The 27,513-nt window shown below is 47.2% G+C and overlaps 1 protein-coding gene across 1 annotated transcript in view; it reads right to left on the bottom strand.

Moving 5' to 3' along the window:
* Window positions 1-15,728: 15,728 nt before the first annotated feature.
* Window positions 15,729-27,513, bottom strand: part of LOC148151812 (uncharacterized) — a 30,519-nt gene continuing 18,734 nt past the window's right edge. Inside the window, exon 3 of the mRNA XM_087992909.1 lies at window positions 15,729-15,786. Within this exon, the coding sequence (XP_087849035.1) occupies window positions 15,729-15,786 (58 nt within the window). The remainder of the gene's footprint in view (window positions 15,787-27,513) is intronic.

The following is a 27,513-nucleotide window of genomic DNA, read 5'->3' as shown; positions in this document are numbered from 1 at the left end:
TCCAATCCCTTTTGCAATGAAAGTCAACGTACTAAATACCTTATTAACCACTTGCTGTATCTGCCTTCTAACTTTGCGTCATTGTGTAAATCAACCTGCATACCTGTGTACATTGTGTTTACACATTTCATGCCTTTGAAAAGGTCTATTCAGCTTTTCTATTCTTGAAACATTTTACATTTTACACATTGCATGTCACCTGGCACTTTGTTCCCTGGTTATTGAACCTGTTTAAATCTCTTTACAGCTTCTTTTTGTCTTCCTCATTACTTGCATACACTCGTACCACCATCAAATTTAGATACATTATCCTCTATATCTCAGTATAGTAATTAATAAAAATTGTAAATTCCTGAACCCTGAGTACTGATTCTTAAGGTACTCTCCTATTCACAGACTGCCAATTTGAAAATGCCCCTTTCATTTTTACTTTTTGCTTTCTGTCCTTAATCCTGTTTCTGTGCTCATGTATTATCCCCAACTCTTATGGACCCTCATCTTGGATATTAGCTTTTTGTGTAGTACCTTATCAAATGTATTTTGTTAGTCTTGTTGGACTATAACCTAACAGGATTCCAGGTTATAGTCCAACAGGTTTGTTTGAAATCACAAGCTTTCTGAGCGTAGCCCCTTCATTGGGTGAAATGAGAGAGAAGCATATAGGCAGAGAGATCAAGTGCAGGGGATCAAAAACAGCATACAACTGGTGTGAGTGGAGTGTTGAATAATAGGTCTCTTCAGGTGATCAAAGTGTCATATGGTGTGAGTAAAGTATTAACAGCTGAACATGGAGCAAGGGGATGCCCTACAGTCCAATTAAATGAGGCAGAGAGAGAATCACCAAAAAATTAAAAACAGGGTGGTGCTGGAGAGAAACCAAACGGCTGGAATGACATGATAGGAATAAGAGTCACTTGCCGAGGGTCTAACCAAAGTAATAACGTATTTTGACAAGACAAATGCTGCAGCTGTTCCCCTTTTATCCACCCTATTTGGTCCAATCTCAAAAATATTCTAATTATTTTTAATGCTGTTTTCCTTTTGCTAAACTGTTCACACTTTTCCAATAGTTTCTCCCTGACATGTCTGTGCAGGTGATGTGTTCTGAAAAATTCATATTCAACTTGAAACATTAGTTCTGTTCCTGCCTCCACAAATGCAACCCGACCTGCAGTTTCCAGCACTTTCTGTTTGCATTAAAGGTCGTGTGTTCACAGACTTCCAATTGGTTTTTGAAGAAGAAACACACACAACGGTTTAAAACATTGAAGCCAGTGGGATTAAAAGGATCATGGTAGCATATTTATAAAAACAGCGAAATGAACAGTAGACAGAGTTGTGGTGAATAGCTGCTTCTCAGACCTGAAAGAAAACATCAGAACTAGGAACAGCAATAGGCCATTCAGCCCCTCGAGCCTGCTCCGCCATTTGAGTCGATCATGACAGATCTCATCTCGGCCTCAACTCCACCTTCCTGCCTGCTTTCCAGAACTCTTCAAACCATTGTTCATTAAAAAATCTGTCTTTCTCCTTCTAAAAGTTATTCAGTGTCCCAGCATCCACTGCATTTTGAGGGAGTGAATTCCACAGATTCATGACACTTTTTAAAAACAGTAATTTCTCCATATCTGTTTTAGCTCTGGCGTCAGTTCTCCAAAAACGATGATCTTTTATTGTAGTTCCCTCATGAGGAAACATTCTTCCTATGTCACTTCCTGTTTTCCAATGTTGAGAAGTGGAAGTACTGCTATTTTGATGACTTAAATGAGGGAGTGCAAGGGGTAATGTGACAATTTGCAGAGCTGGGCAGAGGACTGGCAGATGGAGTTCAACCCTGTCAAGTGTGAGGTTGTCCACTTTGGAAGGACAAATAAGAATGCGGAATACAGGGTTAACGGTAGGGTTCTTAGTAAGGTGGAGGAGCAGAGGGATCTTGGGGTCTATGTTAATAGATCTTTGAAAGTTGCCACACAGGTGGATAGAGCTTGTAAGAAGGCCTTTGGTGTATTAGCGTTTATTAGCAGAGTGATTGAATTCAAGAGTCGTGAAGTGATGTTGCAGCTGTACAGGACCTTGGTTAGGCCACATTTGGAGTACTGTGTGCAGTTCTGGTCACCTCACTTTAGGAAAGATGTGGAAGCTTTGGAGAGGGTGCAGAGGAGATTTATCAGGATGTTGCCTGGAATGGAGAATAGGTCGTACGAGGATAGGTTGAGAGTGCTAGGCCTTTTCTCATTGGAACGGTGAAGGATGAGGGGTGACTTGATAGAGGTTTATAAGATGATCAGAGGAATAGATAGAGTAGACAGTCAGAAACTTTTTCCCCGGGTACAACAGAGTGTTACAAGGGGACATAAATTTAAGGTGAAGGGTGGAAGGTAAAAGGGGGATGTCAGGGGTGGGTTCTTTACCCAGAGAGTGGTGGGGGCATGGAATGCGCTGCCTGTGGGAGTGGCAGAGTTAGAATCATTGGCGACCTTTAAGTGGCAATTGGATAGGTACATGGATGGGTGCTTAAGCTAGGACAAATGTTCGGCACAACATTGTGGGCCAAAGGGCCTGTTCTGTGCCGTATTGTTCTATGTTCTATGTTCTAAAATGAACTGATATTTGGCAGATAACATCCAGTGCAGGAAAGTCTAAGACTATACATTGTGGCTAGAAGAATCAGTTGGTACTAAATGATCTAACTTTATTTTATGAAGAAACCTAAAGGTGATTGTGCATATCCAGGTATGTATAAAAATGTCAGTAAAGTGTATGGAATCCTGGGCATAGAGTACAACAAACAAAAGTTAAGCCTTTTCAAAACATCACCTTGACCCAGTGGAAGTATAATGTCCAATTTTGAGTTTTATACTTCAGGAAGGCTTTAAAATTTGGAAAAGAGAAAAGGTTTGGTCCAATCAATTTAGTATTATTGTGTATGAATAGACCAGATATTTTATCTGAAAATGTGTTGCTGGAAAAGCGCAGCAGGTCAGGCAGCATTCGAGGAGCAGGAGAATCGACGTTTCTGGCATGAGCCCTTCTTCAGGAATTATTCCTGAAGAGCTTATGCCCGAAACGTCGATTCTCCTGTTCCTTGGATGCTGCCTGACCTGCTGCGCTTTTCCAGCAACACATTTTCAGCTCTGATCTCCAGCATCTGCAGTCCTCACTTTCTCCCAGATATTTTATCTCCTTGTATTAGGGAAGGCTTAGAAAGGATCTGATAGAGCTGCTCTAAATTATTCATTTAGATAAGCAAAACAGTTTCCAATTGTTGATATCAAAATAGTGCCGCTACAAGTGCATGGAACAGAGTTTATTTTAAAACATACAGAATAGTTAACATTTGGAATGTTTGATCTGGTGATGAAATATTAATCAATAGTAGTTTTCAAAAGGGATTGAATTTTACTGACAAGCAAGTAACTGTAAACGTATGAGGAGAGTTGAGAGAGTGGCGCTGGAAAAGCGCAGCAGGTCAGGCAGCATCCAAGGAGCAGGAGAATCGACGTTTCGGGCCGGAGCCCTTCTTCAGGAATGAGCATGGGGAGAGCACAAGTGACCAAAGAATTGGTGCAGACTTAAACAGGATACTGGCCTCCTCCTGTATTGTAGCGTTTGTGATGTGTAGGTTATTTCACCTTGTTATAAAAATTAAACTGATGTCAGCTGCTAACATAAGGCCTTTAGATTACTGGAGTAGATATTGATAGAAAAGTACTTTAAATGTAATGTTGTTAAAGTATACATGTATCACCTTTCTCCACAGAGATTTTTAAAAGAATTCTCTCCTGGGATATGGGTGTCACTGGCTGGGCGAGTATTTAATGCCCATTCCGAGATACTTCAGAGAAGGTGGTGATGAGCTGTCTTCCTGAACCAATTTAACAGCGTTATAGTAGTTAGGAACCTGGTAGAGCAAAGAACAAATATCTAACTTGTGAAAAGAAAAGAAAGATCATGCGGTTATAATGCTCCATTGAAATAAAGTTTATCGAGCCCTCACTGTCTTATTATCGGACCGAGTTTGAAAGCAGTTGGTTAAATTAACTTAAAGGAGTAGGACGTTTTCAAAACATTATCCCGGCGACCCTAATCATTAATGTGCTCACTAATATCTTCTTCAACTTAACAAAGCTATGACAGACAAGACAATGGAGAAAGTGAGGACTGCAGGTGCTGGAGAGTCAGAGTCGAGAGTGTGGTGCTGGAAAAACACAGCCGGTCAGGCAGCGTCCGAGGAGCAGGAGAACCGACTTTTCGGGCAGGAGCCCTTCATCAGGAATGCCCTTCATTCAAGACTATGGGTCTCATGCGAGAGAGGGAAGGCTACTGTAGGTAGTGGTATATTTTTGACGGTACAGATGGGCCGAAGGGTCTTTTCTGTGCTGTATGATTCTAGATGTTGAACCTCTGTCAGTGGTCTGTAGCAGGAATAGGTCCAGTGAACCTTACCGTACTGTGAATAATGATAGTAATGATGTGGACGTGCGCTGGCGCTCCGAAAACTTGTGATTTCAAATAAATCTCTTCTACAACCTGGAGTGCAGTTCTATAGCCTGGAGTCCTGTTCTATAGCCTGGAGTCCTGTTCTATAACCTGGAGTGCAGTTCTATAGCCTGGAGTCCTGTTCTATAGCCTGGAGTGCAGTTCTATAGCCTGGAGTCCTGTTCTATAGCCTGGAGTCCAGTTCTATAACCTGGAGTCCTGTTCTATAACCTGGAGTCCAGTTCTATAACCTGGAGTCCAGTTCTATAGCCTGGAGTCCAGTTCTATAACCTGGAGTCCTGTTCTATAGCCTGGAGTCCAGTTCTATAACCTGGGGTCCTGTTCTATAACCTGGAGTGCAGTTCTATAACCTGGGGTCCTGTTCTATAACCTGGAGTCCTGTTCTATAACCTGGGGTCCTGTTCTATAACCTGGAGTCCTGTTCTATAGCCTGGAGTCCAGTTCTATAACCTGGAGTCCTGTTCTATAACCTGGAGTCCTGTTCTATAGCCTGGAGTCCAGTTCTATAACCTGGAGTCGTGTTCTATAGCCTGGAGTCCAGTTCTATAACCTGGAGTCCTGTTCTATAGCCTGGAGTCCAGTTCTATAACCTGGAGTCGTGTGATTTTTGACGATGTTAATAATGTTCGATGGGTTGGGGTTAATTGGCGTTGAATACAGGCGAAACTGGAATTAACTGAAGACTGACTTTAGACAAATGGCGATGTTTTCCGCGTCCAACTGTTTCACAAATAAATAGCTGAGAGCGTAACTATGTGACACTGTCACTTCGTCCGATTCCACTTCCTATAAACCTTCTTATTTAGAATCGCTTGGAACGGAAAATCTGAATTTAAACCGATAGGAATCTGCCCGAATGCATCGGTGTGCAAGTTTGAGTAGTTGTTGAACCTTACTCTGAGCTGGGGTCTGTTTATTTGTAACAATAATTTCAGCAAATCGTGTTGACCTGCTCTTTTAAAATAATATTTTCGTTCGTTTTAAGAGGGAAAAGTCGCGGGCTATTTATAGTCAACATTGTTTACATGTGAACACACCACCGTTTGTTTTAAACGATACGGAACAGTAAACCCGTTCAATATAACTTTATTATTCACGAATATGATTATGTTCAACAGATCATGGACCGTTCCTAACGAACTCCGAAATCTCTTCGGCCTTTTCCATCGAATGTACGTTTAGAAATCCCTCACTGCTACATTAGAATCAAAATCAAGCAAAATGTATTTTTGTTATAACGTTATCCTTAACATCCATTAATGCCGTCATTATACTTTACAAAACTTTCCGACACAAGTCAATAAGACACTTGTTTAAAATTTAAAACGCACTCTCAGTTTTAATGGGGCTCATTTACGCAAAACATTTCCACAAGAACGTATTCTGCGGAAGGGTAACTCGAATCGAAAGGTTAACTCTGACTTCTCTCCACAGATGCTGCCAGACCTGCTGAGCTTTTCCAGCAATTTCTGTTTTTGTCTCTGATTTCCAGCATCCGCAGGTCTTTCGGTTTTTATTCCTCCAGGATTATTGTAAAATTCCCTGTAGTTTCCCACCATCCCGGTTGAGGTTGGCTGATGGCCAAGGGTTGCCCAGGACAATGGGGGAACGGCTCGGGACCGTCAGAGAACCGCCTCCCTCACGCTGAGGCCCATTGGTAACTGCTGCAAACATGGGATTGGGGTTGGTGAATGGGGAATTCGCTCATAGAGGAACAGACTCCGGCAGCTGTGTGGTTTTCCCCTGCTCCCATTTGTAATGTTCTCCTGTTAGTTGTGAAGGGGACTAGGAGCCTTGAATGAAACCCCACAGAGGGTGGACTGTACATTCCTTCATCTAAAGGCGGATCAACAAGGAATAGAGAAGAAACCAAAACAGAAATGACTGGAGGAATTCAGCATCTGTGAGGAGTGAAGGTTATATCTGTTTTTGTTAAAAGTGGAGGGTGGGTGTGGGGAGGGGAGGTATTAGGAGTATGGGATATGGAGAAAGACCACAGATCAGCTCCGATCACACTGAACAGTAGACCAGCTAGGAGGGGCTGAATGGCCTGTGCCTGTTCTTGTGCTCCTTACGTTTCCAGTCCAGTGAGCCTTGTTCCGGATGGAACATTTTGGATGACGAGAACAGAGTGCTGATGTTTGATGCTATCTACACGCCTGCTACCACAGGCAAACTCAACTGGAAATACAACATTTAATCGGAGTTTTGTTTTCAAGGCTGGGTTAGCGATTAAAAACAAACCCAAGCGATTTCAGAAAGCTACCAAACACCGATCAAGATACTAACGCGACCCTGCAATGGTTTTTATTCACCTACTGCACCAGAACAAATGGTTTCTACAGGCTATAGGCCAGCAGGTTTATTTGGAAGCACTAGCTTTCGGAGCGCTGCGGAACACTCACTGTTAAAGTTCACTTGAGACTGTAATTTAAAGGAAGTTCTGGGATTTATATAGGAAAGAACTGAAACCAACATGGTCATTCTAAGAAGACGAGAGACTTAACAAACAATCCAGGTCTTTTTCAATGTATAATTTCAATTACATCACACTGTAAACTTTTGCTATTAATTCTGTGTCTTACAATCTTATTCTCCACAATCACCTGATGAAGGAGCGTCGCTTCGAAAGCTCGTGCTTCCAAATAAACCTGTTGGACTATAACCTGGTGTTGTGTGATTTTTAATTTTGTACACCCCAGTCCAACACTGGCTCCCGTACATCGTTTCTGCAGGAGACCGATACCAACCGCCAAGGACGGACATTAGGATTCTGTTTAAAGAAAAAAACTGTTTACCATACAATAAGTTCGCTCTCGTTTACCGCTTACACACACCCGAGTATACACACCGATGGCCTGCCCCAAATATTCCCTTTGAATTGTAGCCCGTAAACTCAAATAGAGAGTCTCCTTTAGCCTCCATCTGGGGGGTTGGTTATATCGATGGCTTGATCTTGTAGATGCACAGGTTTGGGTTCAGCTCCCCTCGACCCAGAGACCAACTGGGAGATGAGAAAAGGAAGCAAAGGGTTGTGTCTCAATCTCTGGGCTAGGAGAGCAGGGTTCAGGTTCCACTTGTGTGCAATAACCGATCGCTGAGGTGGTTGATCCGAAGAAATCTGAAAAGTATTTTTCTTTCGTGCGGAAGAACAGGAACAGTGAACATTTAGGGTGGTCTTCCCTTCGAAACACTCTCTCTTCACCGATGTCACCTCGCCCACTGAGTGGGAAAACTCCTGTTTTCATTCCACGAGACTTGGATAAGTTTCGGAATCGTGTCGAACCGAAGGAGCTGGCCGGTGCACACTGTAGATCTCAGTCTCAGAGAGAGAGAGCAACAACACAGGAAATGGGACAAGTCTACAATTCGCTGTGCAGTGATGTTCCCAGGGGGTTTGGTGCAGGGTTCCGGGCTTGGGGTGGATTTAATCAATGTCCCGGAGGAGAGGGGCGGCAATCTAAGGTTTTGTTTAGGGTGGGGAGCGGAGAGGGAGCCTGGTGGAGGGGGTTCCCATCAGACGGTTGTTCCTGGAGTTGTACACGCGTCTTGTGGACATGTTCAGGACGGTGGAGAGCAGCCAGGGGCTGGACTGCAAAGGGTGACAGTACGGAGGGCTAGCCCAGGCTGGGAGGCTCACGGGGGGAGAGGGACCAGCTCCGATCAGGCTCTCGATGCTGAATGAGGTGCTCTGCAGGAGGCGAGAGGGCTCGGCCTCTGAGCTGCCGGCTGCCCCCCGGAGTATCGGCCGGAGGCTCTGCGCAGGATAACAGAGGAAGGCCGTGTCAGAGAGGGCCAGGGAGCTGGAGGGAGAAGGGGGGAGGAGGGAGGGAGGAGGGGGGAGGAGGGAGGGGGCTGGTGGGAGGAGGGAGGAGGGAGTTGGGGGAAGGAGGGAACGAAGAGGTGGGAAGCAGGAGGGAGCTGGAGGGAGGGAGGAGGTTGGTGTGAGGAGGGAGGGAGGAGGGCCCAGGCAGGAGGGAGTTGGGAGGAGGGAGGGGGCTGGGGGAAGGGAGGAGGGGGCTGGGGGGACGAGGGAGGGGGCTGGGGGGAGGAGGGAGGGAGATGAGGGGAGGAGGGAGGGAGCTGTGGGGAGGAGGGAGGGGGCTAGGTGATGGAGGGAGGGAGCTTGGGGATGGAGGGAGGACGGGGCTGGGGGGAGGAGGGAGGGGGCTGGGGAAAGGGAGGAGGGGGCTGGGGGGAGAAGGGAGGGGGCTGGTTGGAGGAGGGAGGGAGATGAGGGGAAGAGGGAGGGAGCTGGGGGGAGGAGGGAGGGAGCCGGGGGAAGGAGGGAGGGAGCCGGGGGGAGGAGGGAGGGAGCTGGGGTGAGGAGGGAGGGAGCTGGGGCGAGGAGGGAGGGAGCTGCGGGGAGGAGGGAGGGAGATGAGGGGAAGAGGGAGGGGGCTGGGGCGAGGAGGGAGGGAGCTGGGGTGAGGAGGGAGGGAGCTGGGGGGAGGAGGGAGGGAGCTGGGGCGAGGAGGGAGGGAGCTGGGGCGAGGAGGGAGGGAGCAGGGGGGAGGAGGGAGGGAGCTGGGGGGAGGGAGGCTGAGCTCTCCCTCTGGGTCTGCCTCTTGAAGCGCCGTCTGCGGCGCAGGAAGCTGCCGTTCTCGAACATTCCCTCGGAGGCTGGGTCCAGGCTCCAGTAGCTGCCTTTTCCCGGGTTCCCCGGCTCCCGGGACATCTTGATGAAGCAGTCATTGAGGGAGAGGTTGTGGCGGATGGAGTTCTGCCAGGCTGGGAATTTCTCTCGGTAATAAGGGAAGCGACTGCTAATGAACTGACAGATCTCACTCAGGGTCACCTTCTTGTGTGGGCTCTGCAGGATAGCCATGGTGATCAGGGCGATGTAGGAGTAGGGAGGTTTCAGCAGCTTCCCCGTACAGCGCTGCTCACTGCTCTCCGGGTACACCGCCCCCTCCTCCTCATCCCCGGGGCCAGTCAGCGGCTCCAGCTCTCGGCTCGGCCCGGACCCCTCCTCTCCCACTCCCGCAGTGACCAGCTCCACTTCCCCGGGACCCCCACCCCCGCCCGGCTCCCCACCCAGGCTCATCCCTGACGGAACGTCCAGGGGCAAAACCACTTCTCTCTGTCCTGATTAGTGTTTTGCTGGAAAAGCACAGCAGGTCAGGCAGCATCCGAGCAGCAGGAGAATCAACTTTTAGGGCAAAGGCCCTTCATCAGGAATGAAGCCTGATGAAGCCTCTCTGTCCTGTCCTGTCCACACCCCACCGTCCCCAGCTAACCCCCCAGCCTTGCCTGCTCCCTGACCGGGAGCTCTAGTTAAACACAAGATCCTCCTCACCCTGAACCTCACTGTCCGGAGCTGCTCCCGGACAGCAACCTCACTTTCTCTTCGTCTGAGCTGGGAGTGACTGAACTGGGAGTGACTGAGCTGGGAGTCACTAAGCTAGGGTCACTGAGCTGGGAGTGACTGAGCTGGGGGTGACTAAGGTGGGAGTGACTGAGCTGGGGGTGACTAAGGTGGGAGTGACTGAGCTGGGGGTGACTGAGCTGGGGGTCACTGAGCTGGGAGTGACTGAGCTGGGGGTCACAGAGCTGGGAGTGACTGAGCTGGGGGTGACTAAGGTGGGAGTGACTGAGCTGGGGGTGACTGAGCTGGGAGTCACGAAGCTAGGGTCACTGAGCTGGGAGTGACTGAGCTGGGGGTGACTAACGTGGGAGTGACTGAGCTGGGGGTGACTGAGCTGGGGGTGACTGAGCTGGGAGTCACTAAGCTAGGGTCACTGAGCTGGGAGTGACTGAGCTGGGGGTGACTAAGGTGGGAGTGACTGAGCTGGGGGTGACTAAGGTGGGAGTGACTGAGCTGGAAGTCACTGAGCTGTGAGTGACTGAGCTGGGGGTGACTGAGCTGGGAGTGTGAGCTGAGAGTGACTGATCTGGAAGTCACTGAGCTGGGAGTCACTGAGCTGGGAGTCACTGAGCTGGGAGTGACTGAGCTGGGGGTGACTGAGCTGGGGGTGACTGAGCTGGGGGTGACTGAGCTGGGAGTGGCTGAGCTGGGAGTCACTGAGCTGGGAGTCACTGAGCTGGGAGTCACTGAGCTGGGAATGACTGAGCTGGGAGTCACTGAGCTGGGAATGGCTGAGCTGGGGGTGACTGAGCTGGGAGTGACTGAGCTGGGAGTCGCTGAGCTGGGAGTGACTAAGCTGGGAGTGGCTGAGCTGGGAGTGACTGAGCTGGGGGTGACTGAGGTGGGGGTGACTGAGTTGGGAGTCACTGAGCTGGGAGTCACTGAGCTGGGAGTGACTAAGCTGGGATTGACTGAGCTGGGAATAGCAGAGCTGGGGATACTAAGCTGGGAGTGACTGAGCTGGGAGTGACTAAACTGGGAGTGACTGAGCTGGGAATAGCAGGACTGGGGATACTAAGCTGGGAGTCACTGAGCTGGGAGTCACGAGCTGGGGGATACTGAGCTGGGAGTGACTGAGCTGGGAGTCACTGAGCTGGAAGTGACTGAGCTGGGAGTGTCTGAGCTGAGAGTGACTGAGCTGGGAGTCACTCAGCTGGGGGATACTGAGCTGCGGGTGACTGAGCTGGGAGTCACTGAGCTGGGGGTGTCTGAGCTGAGAGTGACTGAGCTGGGAGTCACTCAGCTGGGGGATACTGAGCTGCGGGTGACTGAGCTGGGAGTCACTGAGCTGGGGGTGACTGAGCTGGGAGTCACTGAGCTGGGAGTGACTGAGCTGGGAGTGACTGAGCTGGGAGTGACTGAGCTGGGAGTCACTGAGCTGGGGGTGACTGAGCTGGGAGTGACTGAGCTGGGAGTCACTGAGCTGGGGGTGACTGAGCTGGGAGTGACTGAGCTGGGAGTCACTGAGCTGGGGGTGACTGAGCTGGGAGTGACTGAGCTGGGAGTCACTGAGCTGGGGGTGACTGAGCTGGGAGTGACTGAGCTGAAACTGTTTCCTCTGCTTTTACCTGAGGAGAATCTGCAAAGAACAGTTTGGAAAGCATTTATAGGATGGTTTAACGCATGCGCTATGCAGACGGCATGTCTCTGCTGAACTCTCATCTCTGTAATGATCCTCCCATTTCTCCTTTCAGACACCTCTTACCTATCTCTATGGCGCTCTCTATTTCGCTATTATCTCTGACTTCTTTCTCTACCATCTCCGTCTTGCCTCTCCCCTGTATTTCTGTCATTATCTTCTCCCTATCTCTCTCCCTCTCTCCCCCTGAGAGCGGGAACTGATTGTGGGGGTATCTGGAGGAGATCATTGAGAAGCCCCGGGAGAATGGTGAAGGAACTGGGACCATTGGGGTTTGTTTTTTATTGAGGAAAGGGGAGATCCTGTGGGACGGAGTAATAAACCCAGACCAAAAATATTCACCGACATCGGAAGTTGCTCAATAATTGGGGTGTTTTGGAAAGAGTTTGTGTCGATGTAAAGGAACGAGCGAGGGGTCGACCGGTTGCTGTTGCACAGAGAGAGCCGCAGACCGATGCTGTGGGTGTGTGTGTGTGTGTGTTTGTGGCTGTGTGTGGGTGTGTGTGTGGGTGTGTGTGTGTGTCAGGGTGTATGGGTGTGTGTGTGTGTGTGTTTGTGGGTGTGTGTGGGTGGGTGTGTGTGTGCGGGTGTGTGGGTGGGTGTGTGGGTGTGTGTGGGTGGGTGTGGGTGTGTGTGGGTGGGTGTGTGTGTCAGGGTGTATGGGTGTGTGTGTGTGTGTGTGTGGGTGGGTGTGGATGTGTGTGGGTGTGTGTCAGGGTGTGTGGGTGTGTGTGGGTGTGTGTGGGTGTGTGTCAGGGTGTATGGGTGTGTGTGTGTGTTTGTGGGTGTGTGTGGATGGGTGTGTGTGTGCGGGTGTGTGGGTGGGTGTGTGGGTGTGTGTGGGTGGGTGTGGGTGTGTGTGGGTGTGTGTCAGGGTGTGTGGGTGTGTGTGGGTGTGTGTGTGTGGGTGTGTGGATGGGTGTGTGGGTGTGTGTGGGTGTGTGTGTGTGGGTGTGTGTGTGTGTGTGGGTGGGTGTGGGTGTGTGTGTGTTGTGGGTGTGTGGGTGTGTATATGGGTGTGTGTGTGTGTGTGTGTGTGTGTGTGGGTGTGGGTGTGGGTGTGTTTGTGAGTGTGTGGGTGTGGGTGTAGGTGGGTGTGTGGGTCTGTGTGTGTGTGTGGGTGTGGGTGTGTGTGTGTGTGGGGGTGTGTATGTGTGTGAGTGTGGGGGTGGGTGTGTGTGTGTGGGGGGGTGTGTATGTGTGTGGGTGTGGGTGTGTATGTGTGTGGGTGTGTGTGTTTGTGTGTGTGGGTGTGTGGGTGTGTGGGTGTGTGGGTGTGTGTATGTGTGTGTGTATGTGTGTATGTTTGTGTGTGTATGTGTGGGTGTGTGTGAGTTTGTGTGTGTGGGTGTGTGGGTGTGTGTGGGTGTGTGCGTGTGTGTGTGTGTGGGTGTATGTGTGGGTGTGGGTGTGGGTGTGGGTGTGTGTGTGTGGGTGTGTGTGTGGGTGTGTGTGTATGTGGGTGTGTGTGTGGGAGTTTGTTTATGTGTGTGTGTGTGGATGTGTGTGTGTGGGTGTGTGTGTGTATGTGTGTGTGTGGGTGTGGGTGTGTATGTGTGGGTGTGGGTGTGTGTGTGTGTATGGGTGTGTGTGTGGGTGTATGTGTATGTGTGTGGGGGTGTGTATGTGTGGGTGTGGTTGTGTGTGTGTATGGGTGTGTGTGCGTGTGTGGGTGTATGTGTATGTGTGGGTGTGGGTGTGTGTGTGGGTGTGTGTGTGTGTATGTGTGGGTGTGGGTGTGTATGTGTGTGTGTGTGTGTATGGGTGGGTGTGGGTGTGTATGTGTGTGTGTGTGTGTATGGGTGTGTGTGCGTGTGTGGGTGTATGTGTATGTGTGGGTGTGGGTGTGTGTGTGGGTGTGTGTGTGTGTATGTGTGGGTGTGTATGTGTGTGTGTGTGTGTATGGGTGTGTGTGCGTGTGTGGGTGTATGTGTATGTGTGGGTGTATGTGTGGGTGTGTATGTGTGGGTGTGGGGTGTGTGTGTGGGTGTATGTGTATGTGTGGGTGTGGGTGTATGTGTGGGTGTGTATGTGTGTGTGTGTGTGGGGGGGGGGGGGGTTACTTACAGAGTCCGGACTCTCCCTCCATTCCATTTACCCCCCCCCCCCCCCCCAGAAAGCCTGGCAGTGTTTAGTGAATCTGGGCAAGAGGACACCCCGTGCATCCAAACAACAAATATCTGGGGATAAAAATTCCCATACCTTCGAGGAAGCATTCCCACAGAGCAAACTGTGCGCACACTCTGTAGAGGCTGGAGTCAGGCAGTACCCATGGAGAGACAGAGGGAGAGCAAGCTCACGTTTCAAGCCTCCGGAGTGTTCAGCGGGTAAAGAAATGAACGCCAAAAACGGACAGACCTTCGGGGAAAGCTGTTCAAGATATTGGAGTACTAAATGGTCATATTGTGTGAAGGTTGTACAACCAGGATGCAGTGCTGTGTACACAAGCTCTCTCAATACAATCACCAACAGCGTGAGAGATTAGAGAACTGAAATCGGAATTTGTCTAATTACATTCTTGGAAATTTGGTACAAGTTGATGTTGAGTTCTGAGGAAGGGTCACTCGACCTGAAACGTTAACTCTGATTTCTCTCCACAGATGCTGCCAGACCTGCTGAGCTTTTCCAACAAATTCTGTTTTTGATGTAGATTTCTGTTTGGTTTTCAGACGTGCTGATGTAGCTATGTTGTCATGTACGGTGCTAAAACTATAGCTCAGTGTGGGCACCTTTCCCGAGAGGGGGTACCCGCTGAAATGTTTGTGCACGGTTTGGTCGGGGGTGGGGCGAGCTTCGTGCAGTCGATGTAAAAATGTAAAGTTCAAAGCTGTTTTCCTCACATCCATCCCCCCCCCCCCCCCCCCCTCCCTTCAGCACGGAACTGAATCCTGGTAATACCCACCCATAAAGTATGAAAACTAATCCTAATCCCACCGAGTCGCGTGGGAAAGGCACAGAGTCAAGTCAAACAGGAGCCAGCACCAGTTCTCATCATCGGGGGAGGGATGGGGGGGGGGGGGGGGGGGATAAATCAAATCCTCAAAACAAAAAAAATACTTTATTTAAACACCATTTTATTTCGATATCCAGGTGAACGAGGTGGGAGATAGGGCTTGCATATATCATGATAGATTTACCATTCCCCACATTTATCAGCTCACGGTTTTCAGAAGCATGTTATGAAGGGGAGGCGGGATCTCTCAGAGTCTGGATTAGTGGTGCTGGAAGAGCACAGCAGTTCAGGCAGCATCCGAGGAGCAGCAAAATCGACGTTTCGGGCAAAAGCCCTTCATCAGGGGTCCCTCAGAGTGCTGCCTCACAACATCACGGAGCCGGGTTCGGATCCAGTCTAGGAGTTGACAGATTCTGCTCTGGTTTCCACTGATGCCCTGGTTAGGTTTAAGATGGATTGCCCATAGTGTTCAGGGATGTGCTGACCAGCCGGGCTGGCTATGGGAAATGCAGGATTACAGGGATGTGGTGGAATGCTGTTCAGAAAGTCGGCCAAACAGCCTGTTCCACACTGTAGGGATTCCATAATCCAAACACATCGAAAGACGAGATCCCCTACATTTCATGTTAACTGTGAGCTGAGAACTCTGAAGTGGAAGGGCACTAAATCTTCCATTGTTTTTAGATTCTATCCCTTTATTCCAGTAAACGCTCTCTCGAAACCTCTATTGTCTGGTTGCGTTCCCTCTTTTAATAGTATCGAGTACATCCAACAACCACAGCATTCCCGAATCACAGAGCTGGCTTTATCCTGTACCGACAAAGAGCCGGAAAGTGGTACTGCTATGATCAGCCGCTTGGATAATGATAATTATTAACTTGGCACAGACTGCACCTTCTCCGCTAGAGGTTGATGCCTGGCCAAAATAAACATAGAGCTGGGGATTTGAAACATAAACTGACATTTTTGGAGAAACTCAGTAGGTCTGCCAGCATCTGTGAAGAGACAGACGAGTGTTTCGGGTCTAGTGACCCTTCCTCGGGACAGACTAAGGCCTAAGGTTTGCTAATTGTAACACCCTCAGCGAGAGAGAGAGAGAGTGAGTGGGTGAGAGAGAGAGAGTGTGAGTGAGTGAGAGAGATAGTGAGTGAGTGAGAGAGATAGTGAGTGAGAGGGAGAGGGAGAGGGAGAGAGAGAGAGACCATCAGATTTCCTGTCTGAAGGCGAATCTGCGTCCCTTTTATAAAAGGGACCAAAACAGTTTCTCGTCATTTCCTGCCGAGTTCATTGTATAACATTCGTTCAATTTGAGACTTTTTGGGAATTCTTCGAAACATTATAAGATACAACAGAATAATTCACAATAATTCGATGTATTCTCAATTCGCTTCTGTTGAAATGCACCACACCCCTGAGTCATTAATGTCTAGTTAGGATAAAGCTAATGAACCGACTCAGAGAGTGGCAATTACAGACCCATTGACCCCCAGCTCTCAGAAAACAAGATCCAGTTCAGCTCTGATGAAGAATCATCTAGACTCGAAACGTTAGCGCGCTCTCTCTCCATAGATACTGCCTGACCCACTGTGGTCTCTAGCATTTGCTGTTTTTAGTTCAGATTCCAGCATCTGCAGTAATTTGCTCCTACCCAGTAAATTGAGAGCTTGTTTATAACGAAATCAGTTCAACTCCTTACACCGAAATGTATTGGCCTGCCCGTCAAATTAACACTTGGATATCCATCACAGGACTGCACCAAGTTCTCCCACTAGCATTGTAACGTCAAGCGGGTTTTAATTGTCAGTTCGGATTATTATCTAAAGGGAACATTTGCAAAGACCCCATCTTTCGATTTAAAAAAAAAATAGAATTGTTTATAAATAAACAATTAACATTAATAGCCGTACACAGAGAAATAGCAATTGACAGGGGAGAGGGGAGGCAAAGCCAGGCCCCAGATCCCACCGTTCAACCAGTTTTCAGGGAAATGAGGACAAACCTGCATTCCCACCCCATCTGTTGATTGGAGCGTTAGCTCTGATTAAACAACGAAACTCAGTACAGGCCTGTACAATGGCCAAAATGGGCTTTGTCTGGAAATTTCTAACTGGCTGCGCGGGAATTACTGATGGTGGGACAGGTAAGGTTAAAAACAAAAATAAGCCAAGGTGGGAAAGTTTTCGGTTTTTGCAATAACACTTCCGAATGTTAAAAAAAAAAGCACAATTCTGAGGAGCTAATACATAAATGCTTTTCATTAGATACTCGCAGTTCTTTGATTTCAGTGTTTGATTTTAAAAGCCAAAAGCATTTAATTAGATATTTCATCTTTTTGTTTTTCATACATCATGCAGAAACAAACCCTTTGGTCCAACTCGTCCATGCCCACTAAACTAAATTAGTCTAGTCCCATTGGCTAGCACTTGGTCCTAACCGTCCTATTCAGATACCCTTTCTGATGTTTTTTAAATGTAATTGTACCAGCCTCCACCACTTCCTCCGGCATTCCATACACGCACCACTCTGTGTGAAAATGATGCCCCTCAGGTCCTCTTCCCCCTCTCACCTTAAACCTATGCTCTCTAGTTCTGGACTCCCCTATTCTAGGAATAAGACAGCCTCTCCCTGTAGCTCACACCCTCTAATCGTGGCAACACCCTTGGAAATCTTTTCTAAACCTTCCAAGTTTTACACCATCTTTCCCACAGTATGGAGACCAGAATTCAGTGCAGTATTCTGAAAGTGGCCTCATCAAAGCCCTGTACAGTCACAATTTCAATGCACTAACTAATTAAGGCAAGTGTGGAATTTGCACATTCTCCCCGTGTCTGCTCCGTTTTCCTCCCACAGTCCAAAGATGTGCAGGTCAGGTGAATTGACTATGCTAAATTGCCCATAGTGCTAGGTGCATTAGTAGGGGAATGGATCTGGGTGGGTTACTCTTTGGAGGGTTGGTGTGGACTTGTTGGGCTGAAGGGTCTGTTCCTGCACTGTAGAGAATCTTAAAAAAAAGGCAAATGTCTTCTTCACTATCCATTCTACCTGCAACTCTACTTTCAAGGAACAAGGACTTACATCCCAGGTCTCTTTATTCAGCAACACTGTACATTAGCTGTATAAGTCCTGCCCTGGTTTACTTTATCAAAATGCAACACCTCACATTTATCTAAATTAAACTTCAAATTGTTACTCCTTGGCCCATTGGCCCACTTTCTCCATCTAATCAGTACCCTGTTGTACTGTTCTTCACTGTCACTACACTGCCTATTCTGGTGTTCTCTGCAAATTTACTAACGGTGCCTCCTATATTCAACTCCAGATTTTTTATATAAATGACAAAAAGCATTGGACCCAGCACTGATCTTTGCAGCACACTGCTGGTCAGAGGTCATCAGTCCAAAAAACAATAACTCTAACACCACCCTCAGTCTCCTGTTTCAGTGCCAATGATTTGACAGAGAAAGAGCTTGCATTTATATAGTCCCTTTCAGGGCTTCGTAGGGTTCCATGGAAGTTTACTATTAATGAGGTACTTCCTGAAATGTGGCATAGTCTGAGGGACAAGCTAGGAATGGTCAATGAGCACAGTGTGCTGGTGGTCCAGGCTTCAGCTTTGATGTGCACCTTTTCCTGTTGTTCCAAGGTTGCTGGGCCTGGTTATTTGTCAGTTTTGTTATGGACCAGACCAACTCCCCTCAAAATATGCTAAGGACATAGCCTAGACTCTAACCTTTTCTGAAGTTTAACAGCAAGTGTAAAGTATTGTGTTCCGGATGCAATTCAATTGGTTAAATTACCAGGCTTGAAGCAAAACACACTTTATTCTTACACTATGGTTAAAATGCAAACCAAAGAAAGAAGAGTTGAAATAACTTTACTTCACTGGAAAACTTAACAGAATAATTGATTATTTAGCTACTAAGCAGCACCTGTTTCAATATAGTAACATCCCATAACACACCCTTGGCAAATGCAAATTCAGTCAAATAGATTGTCTCACATGCAATTCTCCAGTCCAGGAGGAAAGAACATCAAAAGAAATCTCTGAATGAGAGTGAGAATGCATGTGGTTTGCTGTCACAGGGAGAGATGGATAACAGCTTCTAAACCCTAACAGCTACTGGAAGTTAAACTAAAATCGTGGTTTTGTGGGAGCTTGACCCCACCCATTCACGCTGCTTTATGTTCAAGCTTTAAGAAGAACCACACTGCCTCACAAGCTGTTTACACTATTGGATTGGAGCAGACCGCTCTGAACCTCTGTCTCAATCTCTCTCAATATAAAAAGGACAAAATGCACCTCTTAAATCATCACGGTATTTTTTCTGAATTGCCATTTTGCAGCTCTTATGCTCCATTTTCTCTGTTGTTCCTACATTACTCATGTGTAATTATGTTTATTTGGTTTATTCCTTATTCCTATTTTTTAGTCTAATATCATTGCTGCCATTTAAACATCTTTGCCACTCAAACACTTCACAAGTCAATCTGCCCTTCTTGTGTGATACTCTATGTTATCATTGGCTCATGTATTGTGCTTCATTCCCACTGGCGTTTACTGTGTTTTGTTTTTAAATCCCAACTGACTCCCTCCAGTGTGGAAGGAAGCCATTCACAATGTCTTGGAGTTCTGATGAAGGGTTAATACAAAATGTCAACTTATCTCTTTTCTTTGCAGTTTGGCTCTGATTGGTTTAGTGTTTCCAGCATTTGTTTAAGAGGTTGATAATTTACAGTTTTTATTATATGTTAATTCTGTGAAATATAGTTTTGAGGGACACATAAATTAGCCTTCTCCTGACCTACTCTTGGGAAGAAAGTGAGGTCTGCAGATGCTGGAGATCAGAGCTGGAAATGTGTTGCTGGAAAAGCGCAGCAGGTCAGGCAGCATCCAGGGAACAGGAGAATCGATGTTTCGGGCATAAGCCCTTCCTGAAGAAGGGCTTATGCCCGAAACGTCGATTCTCCTGTTCCCTGGATGCTGCCTGACCTGCTGCGCTTTTCCAGCAACACATTTCCTACTCTTGGGAAACAAGGCAGGGCAGGTGACTGAGGTCCCAGTGGGAGAGCACTTTAGGGCCAACAACCATAATTCTATTAGTTTTCAAATAGTGATGGAAAAAGATAGACCAGAACTAAAAGTTGAAGTTCTAAATTGGAGAAAGGCCAATTTTGACGGTATTAGGCAAGAACTTTCAAAAGCTGATTGGAGGCAGATGTTTGCAGGTAAAGGGACAGCTGGAAAATGAGAAGCCTTCAGAAATGAGATAATGACAGTCCAGAGAAAGTATATTCCTGTCAGGGTGAAAGGAAAGGCTGGTAGGTTTAGGGAATGCAGGATGATGAAAAAAATTGAGATTTCGGTTAAGAAAAAGAAGGAAGCATATGTCAGGTATAGACAGGATAGATTGAGCGAATCCTTAGAAGAGTATAAAGGCAGTAGGAGTATACTTAAGAAGGAAATCAGGAGGGCAAAAAGGGGACATGAGTTAGCTTTGGCAAATAGAGTTAAGGAGAATCCAAAGGGTTTTTACAAATACATTTAGGACAAAAGGGTAACTAGGGAGAGAATAGGGCCCCTCAAAGATCAGCAAGGCGGCCTTTGTGTGGAGCCATAGAAAATGGGGGAGATACTAAATGAATATTTTGCATCAGTATTTATTGTGGAAAAAGACATGGAAGATATAGAATGTAGGGAAATAGATGGTCCATATTACAGAGGAGAAGATGCTGGATGTCTTGAAACGCATAAAACTGGATAAATCCTCAGCACCTGATCAGGTGTACCCTAGAATTCTGTAATAAGCTAGGGAAATGATTGCTGGACCTCTTGCTGAGATATTTGTATCATTGATAGTCACAGGTGAGGTGCCAGAAGACTGGAGGTTGGCTAATGTGGTGCCACTATTTAAGAAGGGCAGTAAAGACAAGCCAGGGAACTATAGGCCAGTGAGCCTGATGTTGGTGGTGGGCAAGTTGTTGGTGGGAATCCTGAGGATCAGGATGTACATGCATTTGGAAAGGCAAGGACTGATTAGGAATAGACAACATGGCTTTGTGCGTGGGAACTCATGCCTCACAAACTTGATTGAGTTTTTTGGTGGGCAGCACGGTGGCACAGTGATTAGCACTGTTGCCTCACAGCGCCAGAGACCCGGGTTCAATTCTCGACTCAGGTGACTGACTGTGTGGAGTTTGCACGTTCTCCCAGTGTCTGCGTGGGTTTCCTCCGGGTGCTCCGGTTTCCTCCCACAGTCACAAAGATGTGCAGGTTAGGTGAATTGGCCATGCTAAATTGCCCGTAGTGTTAGGTGAAGGGGGAAATGTAGGGGAATGGGTTGCGCTTCGGCGGGTCGGTGTGGACTTGTTGGGCGGAAAGGCCTGTTTCCACACTGTAAGTAATCTAATCTAAAAAAAAAGTAACAAAGAAGATTGATGAGGGCAGAGCAGTAGATGTGATTGAGATGGACTTCAGTAAGGCATTCGACAAGGGTCCCCATGGGAGACTGATTAGCAAGGTTAGATCTCATGGAATACAGGGAGAACTAGCCATTTGGACACAGAACTGACTCAAAGATAGAAGACAGAGGCTGGTGGTGGAGGGTTGTTTTTCAGACTGGAGGCCTGTGACCAGTGGAGTGCCACAAGGATCAGTGCTGGGCCCTCTACGTTTTCTCATTTACACAAATGATTTGGATGTGAGCATAAGAGATACAGTTAGTAAGTTTGCAGATGACACCAAAATTGGAGGTGTAGTGGACAGCGAAGAGGGTTACCTCAGATTACAACAGGATCTGGACCAGATGGGCCAATGGGCTGAGAAGTGGCAGATGGAGTTTAATTCAGATAAGTGCGAGGTGCTGCATTTAGGGAAAGCAACTCTTAGCAGGACTTATACACTTAATGGTCAGGTCGTAGGGAGTGTTGCTGAACAAAGAGACCTTGGAGTGCAGGTTCATAGCTCCTTGAAAGTGGAGTCGCAGGTAGATAGGATAGTGAAGGTGGTGTTTGGTATGCTTTCCTTTACTGGTCAGAGAATTGAGTACAGGAGTTGGGAGGCCATGTTGCGGTTGTACAGGACATTGGTTAGGCCACTGTTGGAATACTGCATGTAATTCTGGTCTCCTTCCTGTTGTGAAACTTGCCAGGGTTCAGAAAAGATTTACAAGGATGTTGCCAGGGTTGGAGGATTTGAGCTACAGGGAGAAGTTGAATAGGCTGGGGCTGTTTTCCCTAAAGCGCCGGAGGCTGAGGGGTGACCTTATAGAGGTTTATAAAATGATAAGGGACATAGATAGGATAAATAGATAAAGTCATTTCTCTGGGATCGGGGAGTCCAGAACTAGAGGGCATAGATTACGGCGGCATGGTGGCACAGTGGTTAGCACTGCTGCCTCACAGCGCCAGAGAGCTGTGTTCAATTCCCGCCTCAGGCAACTGTCTGTGTGGAGTTTGCACATTCCCCCTGTGTCTGTGTGGGTTTCCTCTGGGTGCTCCGGTTTCCTCCCACAGTCCAAAGATGTGCAGGTTAGGTGAATTGGCCATGCTAAATTGCCCATAGTGTTAGGTGAAAGGGTAAATGTAGGAGAATGGCTCTGGGTGGGTGCTCTTCGGAGGGTTGGTTTGGACTTGTTGGGCCAAAGGGCCTGTTTCCACACTGTAAGCAACCTAATTAGAGATTAAATTACTTACAGTGTGGAAACAAGCCCTTCGGCCCAACAAGTCCACACCGACCCGCCGAAGCACAACCCACCCAGACCCATTCCCCTACATTTACCCCTGCCCCTAACACTACGGGCAATTTAACATGGCCAATTCACCTAACTTGCACATCTTTGGACTGTGGAAGGAAACCGAAGCACCTGGAGGAAACCCACACAGACACGGGGGGGAAATGTGCAAACTCCACACAGACAGTTGCCTGAGGCGGGAATTGAACCCAGGTCTCTGGCGCTGTGAGGCAGTAGTGCTAACCACTGAGCCACCGTGCCGCCCAGCATAGGTTTAGGGTGAGAAGGGGAAGATATAAAAGAGACCTAAAGGGCAACTTTTCACACAGAGGGTGGTATGTGTATGGAATGAGCTGCCAGAGGAAGTGGTGCAAGCTGGTACAATTGCAATATTTAAAAGGCATATGGATGGCTATATGAATAGGAAGGGTTTGGAGGGATATGGGCTGGGTGCTGGCAGGTGGGAGTAGAGTGGGTTGGGATATCTGATCAGCATGGACAGGTTGGACCAAATGGTCTGTTTCTGTGCTGTACATCTCTATGATTCTATGAGATTGCTGACCACATTCACAGTAATAAATAAAGCCATGACACCTTCTGTAAAGTTTGTAATATATCACAGCTAAAATATTCCACACCATATACCACAGATTACATGCCATTTTGTATTGTTTGTTTTTATTCCTGGAGACTTGGAATGAAATCTTGCAAGTAATATTCATACCACACAACTGCCCAACAAGAGAGAATCTAACCATCATCCCTGCCATTCAATGACATTCCATCACTGAATTCCTCAAATGGCTAGAATTTGAACTGGACTAACCATATAGATACAATGGATTCAAGAGCAGCTGGGAATCCTGCAGTGAGTAACTCACATCTTGATTGCTGAAGTCTAGTCCACTGTTTGCAAGGCACAAGGCACGACTAGTTTGAATGTCAGCCACTTATCTGAATGAGTGTGGCTCATCCAGGACAAAACAGCTTGCTTGATTGGCACTTTATCTGCTTAGTCCACCAATGACACTCAGCAGCAGCAGTGTGTACTATCTACAACAGGCAGGGCAGAAATTCACCCAAAGATCCGTAGACATCACCTTCCAAAGCCATATAGAAGGACACGGGCAACAAATACATAGAAACATTGTTCTCTCCAAGCCACTCACCATCCTGACTTGGAAATATATTATTGGTGTCACTTGATCAAAATCCCGGAATTTCATTCTTGAGGGCATTTACGTTTACCTGCAGTACATGGACTACAGCAGTTCAAGAAAGCAGCTCACAAGGGCAACTAGGGACAGGCAATAAATGCTGACCCAGCTAGTAATGCCCACAGCCCATGAAAAAATTTTAAAAAAGGAAAGCAAGTGGAATATTGGCTTTATTCAAAAGGATGAATCAAGTGTAAGGTAGGGGTATTTCACTACAGTTGGATCACAGGACCCCTATATATGTACAACTTTGAGGTTTTGAAACTCATTTGAAAACCAAGCCCAGAAAGTTTCTGGAAGAGAAGAGTGAGACATGGAATATGTGTCAGGGAGTATTACTAACTTGTCGAGTTAGAGTCATGAGCTTAAAAATGTGTTGCTGGAAAAGCGCAGTAGGTCAGGCAGCATCAAAGGAGCAGGAGAATCGATGTTTTGGGCATAAGCCCTTCTTCAGGAATGAGGAAGGTGTACCAAGCAGGCTAAGATAAAAGGTAGGGAGGAGGGACTTGGGGGAGGGGCATTGGGAAGGAGGTTAAGGTGAGGGTGATAGGCCGGAGAGGGGGTGGGGGCGGAGAGGTCAGGAAGAAGATTGCAGGTCAAGAAGGCGGTGCTGAGTCTGAGGGTTGGGACTAAGAAAAGGTGGGGGGAGGGGAAATGAGGAAGCTGGAGAAATCTCCATTCATCCCTGGTGGTTGGAGGGTTACTAGGTGGAAGATGAGGTGCTCTTCCTCCAGGCGTCGTGTTGCCATGGTCTGGCGATGGAGGAGCCCAAGGATCTGCATGTCCTTGGTGGAGTGGGAGGGGGAGTTGAAGTGTTGAGCCATGGGGCGGTTGGGTTGGTTGGTGCGGGTGTCCCAGAGGTATTCTCTGAAACGTTCCGCAAGTAGGCGGCCTGTCTCCCCAATATAGAGGAGGCCACATCGGGTGCAGCTGTTGCAGTAAATGATGTGTGTGGAGGTGCAGGTGAATTTGTGATGGATATGGAAGGATCCCTTGGGGCCTTGGAGGGAAGTGAGGGGCAAGTTGTGAGCGCAAGTTTTGCATTTCTTGCGGTTGCAGTGGAAGGTGCCGGGAGTGGAGGTTGGGTTGGTGGGGGGTGTGGACCTGACGAGGGAGTCACGGAGGGAGTGGTCTTTCTGGAACGCTGAAGGTGGAGAAAGAGGCCATTGAAACCATTGCGCCTGTACTGAGTGCCAGCCTCTGCCTTTCCCCAGCCTCTGTACACTATCTAAATAACCAGTGTTCATTTGAGCATTATTTTTTGCCCTTTCATCTTTGTTCCTTTTACAAACAGAAACAGCTTCACCCTATCTATTTGACCTAACTAAGGGTGCCAATGCGAAGAGTTCATTCTCTGATGACCAAAAGTACTAAATTAGTAAACATAAAATGATAGTGATAAACCTCCTTTGTTTTGGTGATGTTAATCCAGTTTCATTTCGAATGGAAATGGCAAGAAATTTCAATGGGAGGAATTTAAAGGAAATTTGAAAGCCAACTCAGGTCAAACTTTCATTCCTGCGCAAAATGTAGACACCAATCTGATCATTTATGACACTCTCGACTTTTTATTTCAGCCAAGTCTGCTGCATTCATGTCTTTGTCTTTCTGGGAGGTGGGAGGGGACACAATAATTTGCAATAATTTAAGAAACATTAAATGCAACTGTGAGGAAGGAAAAGATAGGATGGGAGAGCTGCTTATCATCATTTGGATCTCTGAATTAAACTCCTCTCTATAATTGACCTATGCATTGGGTGATCATCTCTGTGGAATAAACACAATGGGGTGTAAATTGCATTGTTTCTAGCACCACAAGTCTTTGCAATTAGAGTCATAGACTCATAGAGATGTACAGCATGGAAACACACCTTTCGGTCCTACCCATCCATGCCGACCAGATATCCCAACCCAATCTAGTCCCACCTGCCAGCACCCGGCCCATATTCCTCCAAACCCTTCCTATTCATATACCCATCCAAATGCCTCTTAAATGTTGCAATTGTACTAGCCTCCACCACATCATCTGGCAGCTCATTCCATACACGTACCACCCTCTGCGTGAAAAAGGTGCCCCTTAGGTCTCTTTTATATCTTTCCCCCTCACCCTAAACCTATACCCTCTAGTTCTGGATTCCCCAACCCCAGGGAAAAGACTTTGTCTATTTATCCTATCCATGCCTCTCATAATTTTGTAAACCTCTATAAGGTCACCCCTCAGTCTCCAATGCTCCAGGGAAAACAGCCCCAGCTTGTTCAGCCTGTCCGTGTAGCTCAGATCCTCCAACCCTGGCAACATCCTTGTAAATCTTTTCTGAACCCTGGCAAGTTTCACAACATCTTTCCGATAGGAAGGAGACCAGAATTGCACGCAATATTCCAACAGTGACCTAACCAATGTCCTGTACAGCCGCAACATGACCTCCCAATTCCTGTACTCAATTCTCTGACCAATAAAGGAAAGCATACCAAACGCCTTCTTCACTATCCTATCTACCTGTGTCTCCACTTTCAAGGAGCTATGAACCTGCACTCCAAGGTCTCTTTGTTCAGCAACACTCCCTACGACCTGACCATTAAGTGTATAAGTCCTGCTAAGAGTTGCTTTCCCTAAATGCAGCACCTCGCACTTATCTGAATTAAACTCCATCTGCCACTTCTCAGCCCATTGGCCCATCTGGTCCAGATCCTGTTGTAATCTGAGGTAACCCTCTTCGCTGTCCACTACACCTCCAATTTTGGTGTCATCTGCAAACTTACTAACTGTACCTCTTATGCTCACATCCAAATCATTTGTGTAAATGAGAAAACGTAGAGGGCCCAGCACTGATCCTTGTGGCACTCCACTGGTCACAGGCCTCCAGTCTGAAAAACAACCCTCCACCACCACCCTCTGTCTTCTATCTTTGAGCCAGTTCTGTATCCAAATGGCTCATTCTCCCTATATTCCATGAGATCTAATCTTGATAATCAGTCTCCCATGGGGAACCTTGTCGAACGCCTTACTGAAGTCCATCTCGATCACATCTACTGCTCTGCCCTCATCAATCTTCTTTGTTACTTCTTCAAAAAACTCAATCAAGTTCATGAGACATGATTTCCCATGCACAAAGCCATGTTGATTACCCCAAATTATTCCTTGCCTTTCCAAATACATGTACATCCTGTCCCTCAGGATTCCCTCCAATAACTTGCCCACCACCGAGGTCAGGCTCACCGGTCTATAGTTCCCTGGCTTGTCTTTACCACCCTTCTTAAACAGTGGCACCACGTTAGCCAACCTCCAGTCTTCTGGCACCTCACCTGTGACTATCGATGATACAAATATCTCAGCAAGAGGCCCAGCAATCACTTCTGTAGCTTCCCACAGAGTTCTCGGGTATACCTGATCAGGTCCTGGGGGTTTATCCACTTTTAACCGTTTCAAGACATCCAGCACTTCTTCCTCTGTAATCTGGGCATTTTGCAAGATGTCACCATCTATTTCCCTACAGTCTATATCTTCCATATCCTTTTCCACAGTAAATACTGATGCAAAATATTCATTTAGTATCTCCCCCATTTTCTGTGGCTCCACACAAAGGCCACTTTGCTGATCTTTGAGGGGCCATATTCTCTCCCTAGTTACCCTTTTGTCCTTAATATATTTGTAAAACCCCTTTGGATTCTCCTTAATTCTATTTGCCAAATCTATCTCATGTCCCTGTTTTGCCCTCCTGATTTCCCTCTTAAGTATACTCCTACTTTCTTTATACTCTTCTAAGGATTCACTCAATCTATCCTGTCTATACCTGACATATGCTTTTTCTTAATCAAACCCTCAATTTCTTTAGTCATCCAGCATTCCCTATACCTACCAGCCTTCCCTTTCACCCTGACAGGAATATACTTTCTCTGGACTCTTGTTATCTCATTTCTGAAGGCTTCCCATTTTCCAGCCGTCCCTTTACCTGTGAACATCTGCCTCCAATCTGCTTTCAAAAGTTCTTGCCTAATACTGTCAAAATTGGCCTTTCTCCAATTTAGAACTTCAACTTTTAAATCTGGTCTATCCTTTACCATCACTATTTTAAAATGAATAGAATTATGGTCGCTGGCCCCAAAGT

The sequence above is a fragment of the Chiloscyllium plagiosum genome, unplaced genomic scaffold (assembly GCF_037043375.1).
Source record: "Chiloscyllium plagiosum isolate Xiang-an unplaced genomic scaffold, Cpla_swu_hap1 HiC_scaffold_2, whole genome shotgun sequence".
Classification (NCBI taxonomy): Eukaryota; Metazoa; Chordata; class Chondrichthyes; order Orectolobiformes; family Hemiscylliidae; genus Chiloscyllium; species Chiloscyllium plagiosum.
The sequence above is the reverse complement of the archived record's forward strand: the minus strand, read 5'-3'. Positions and strand labels throughout refer to the sequence as shown.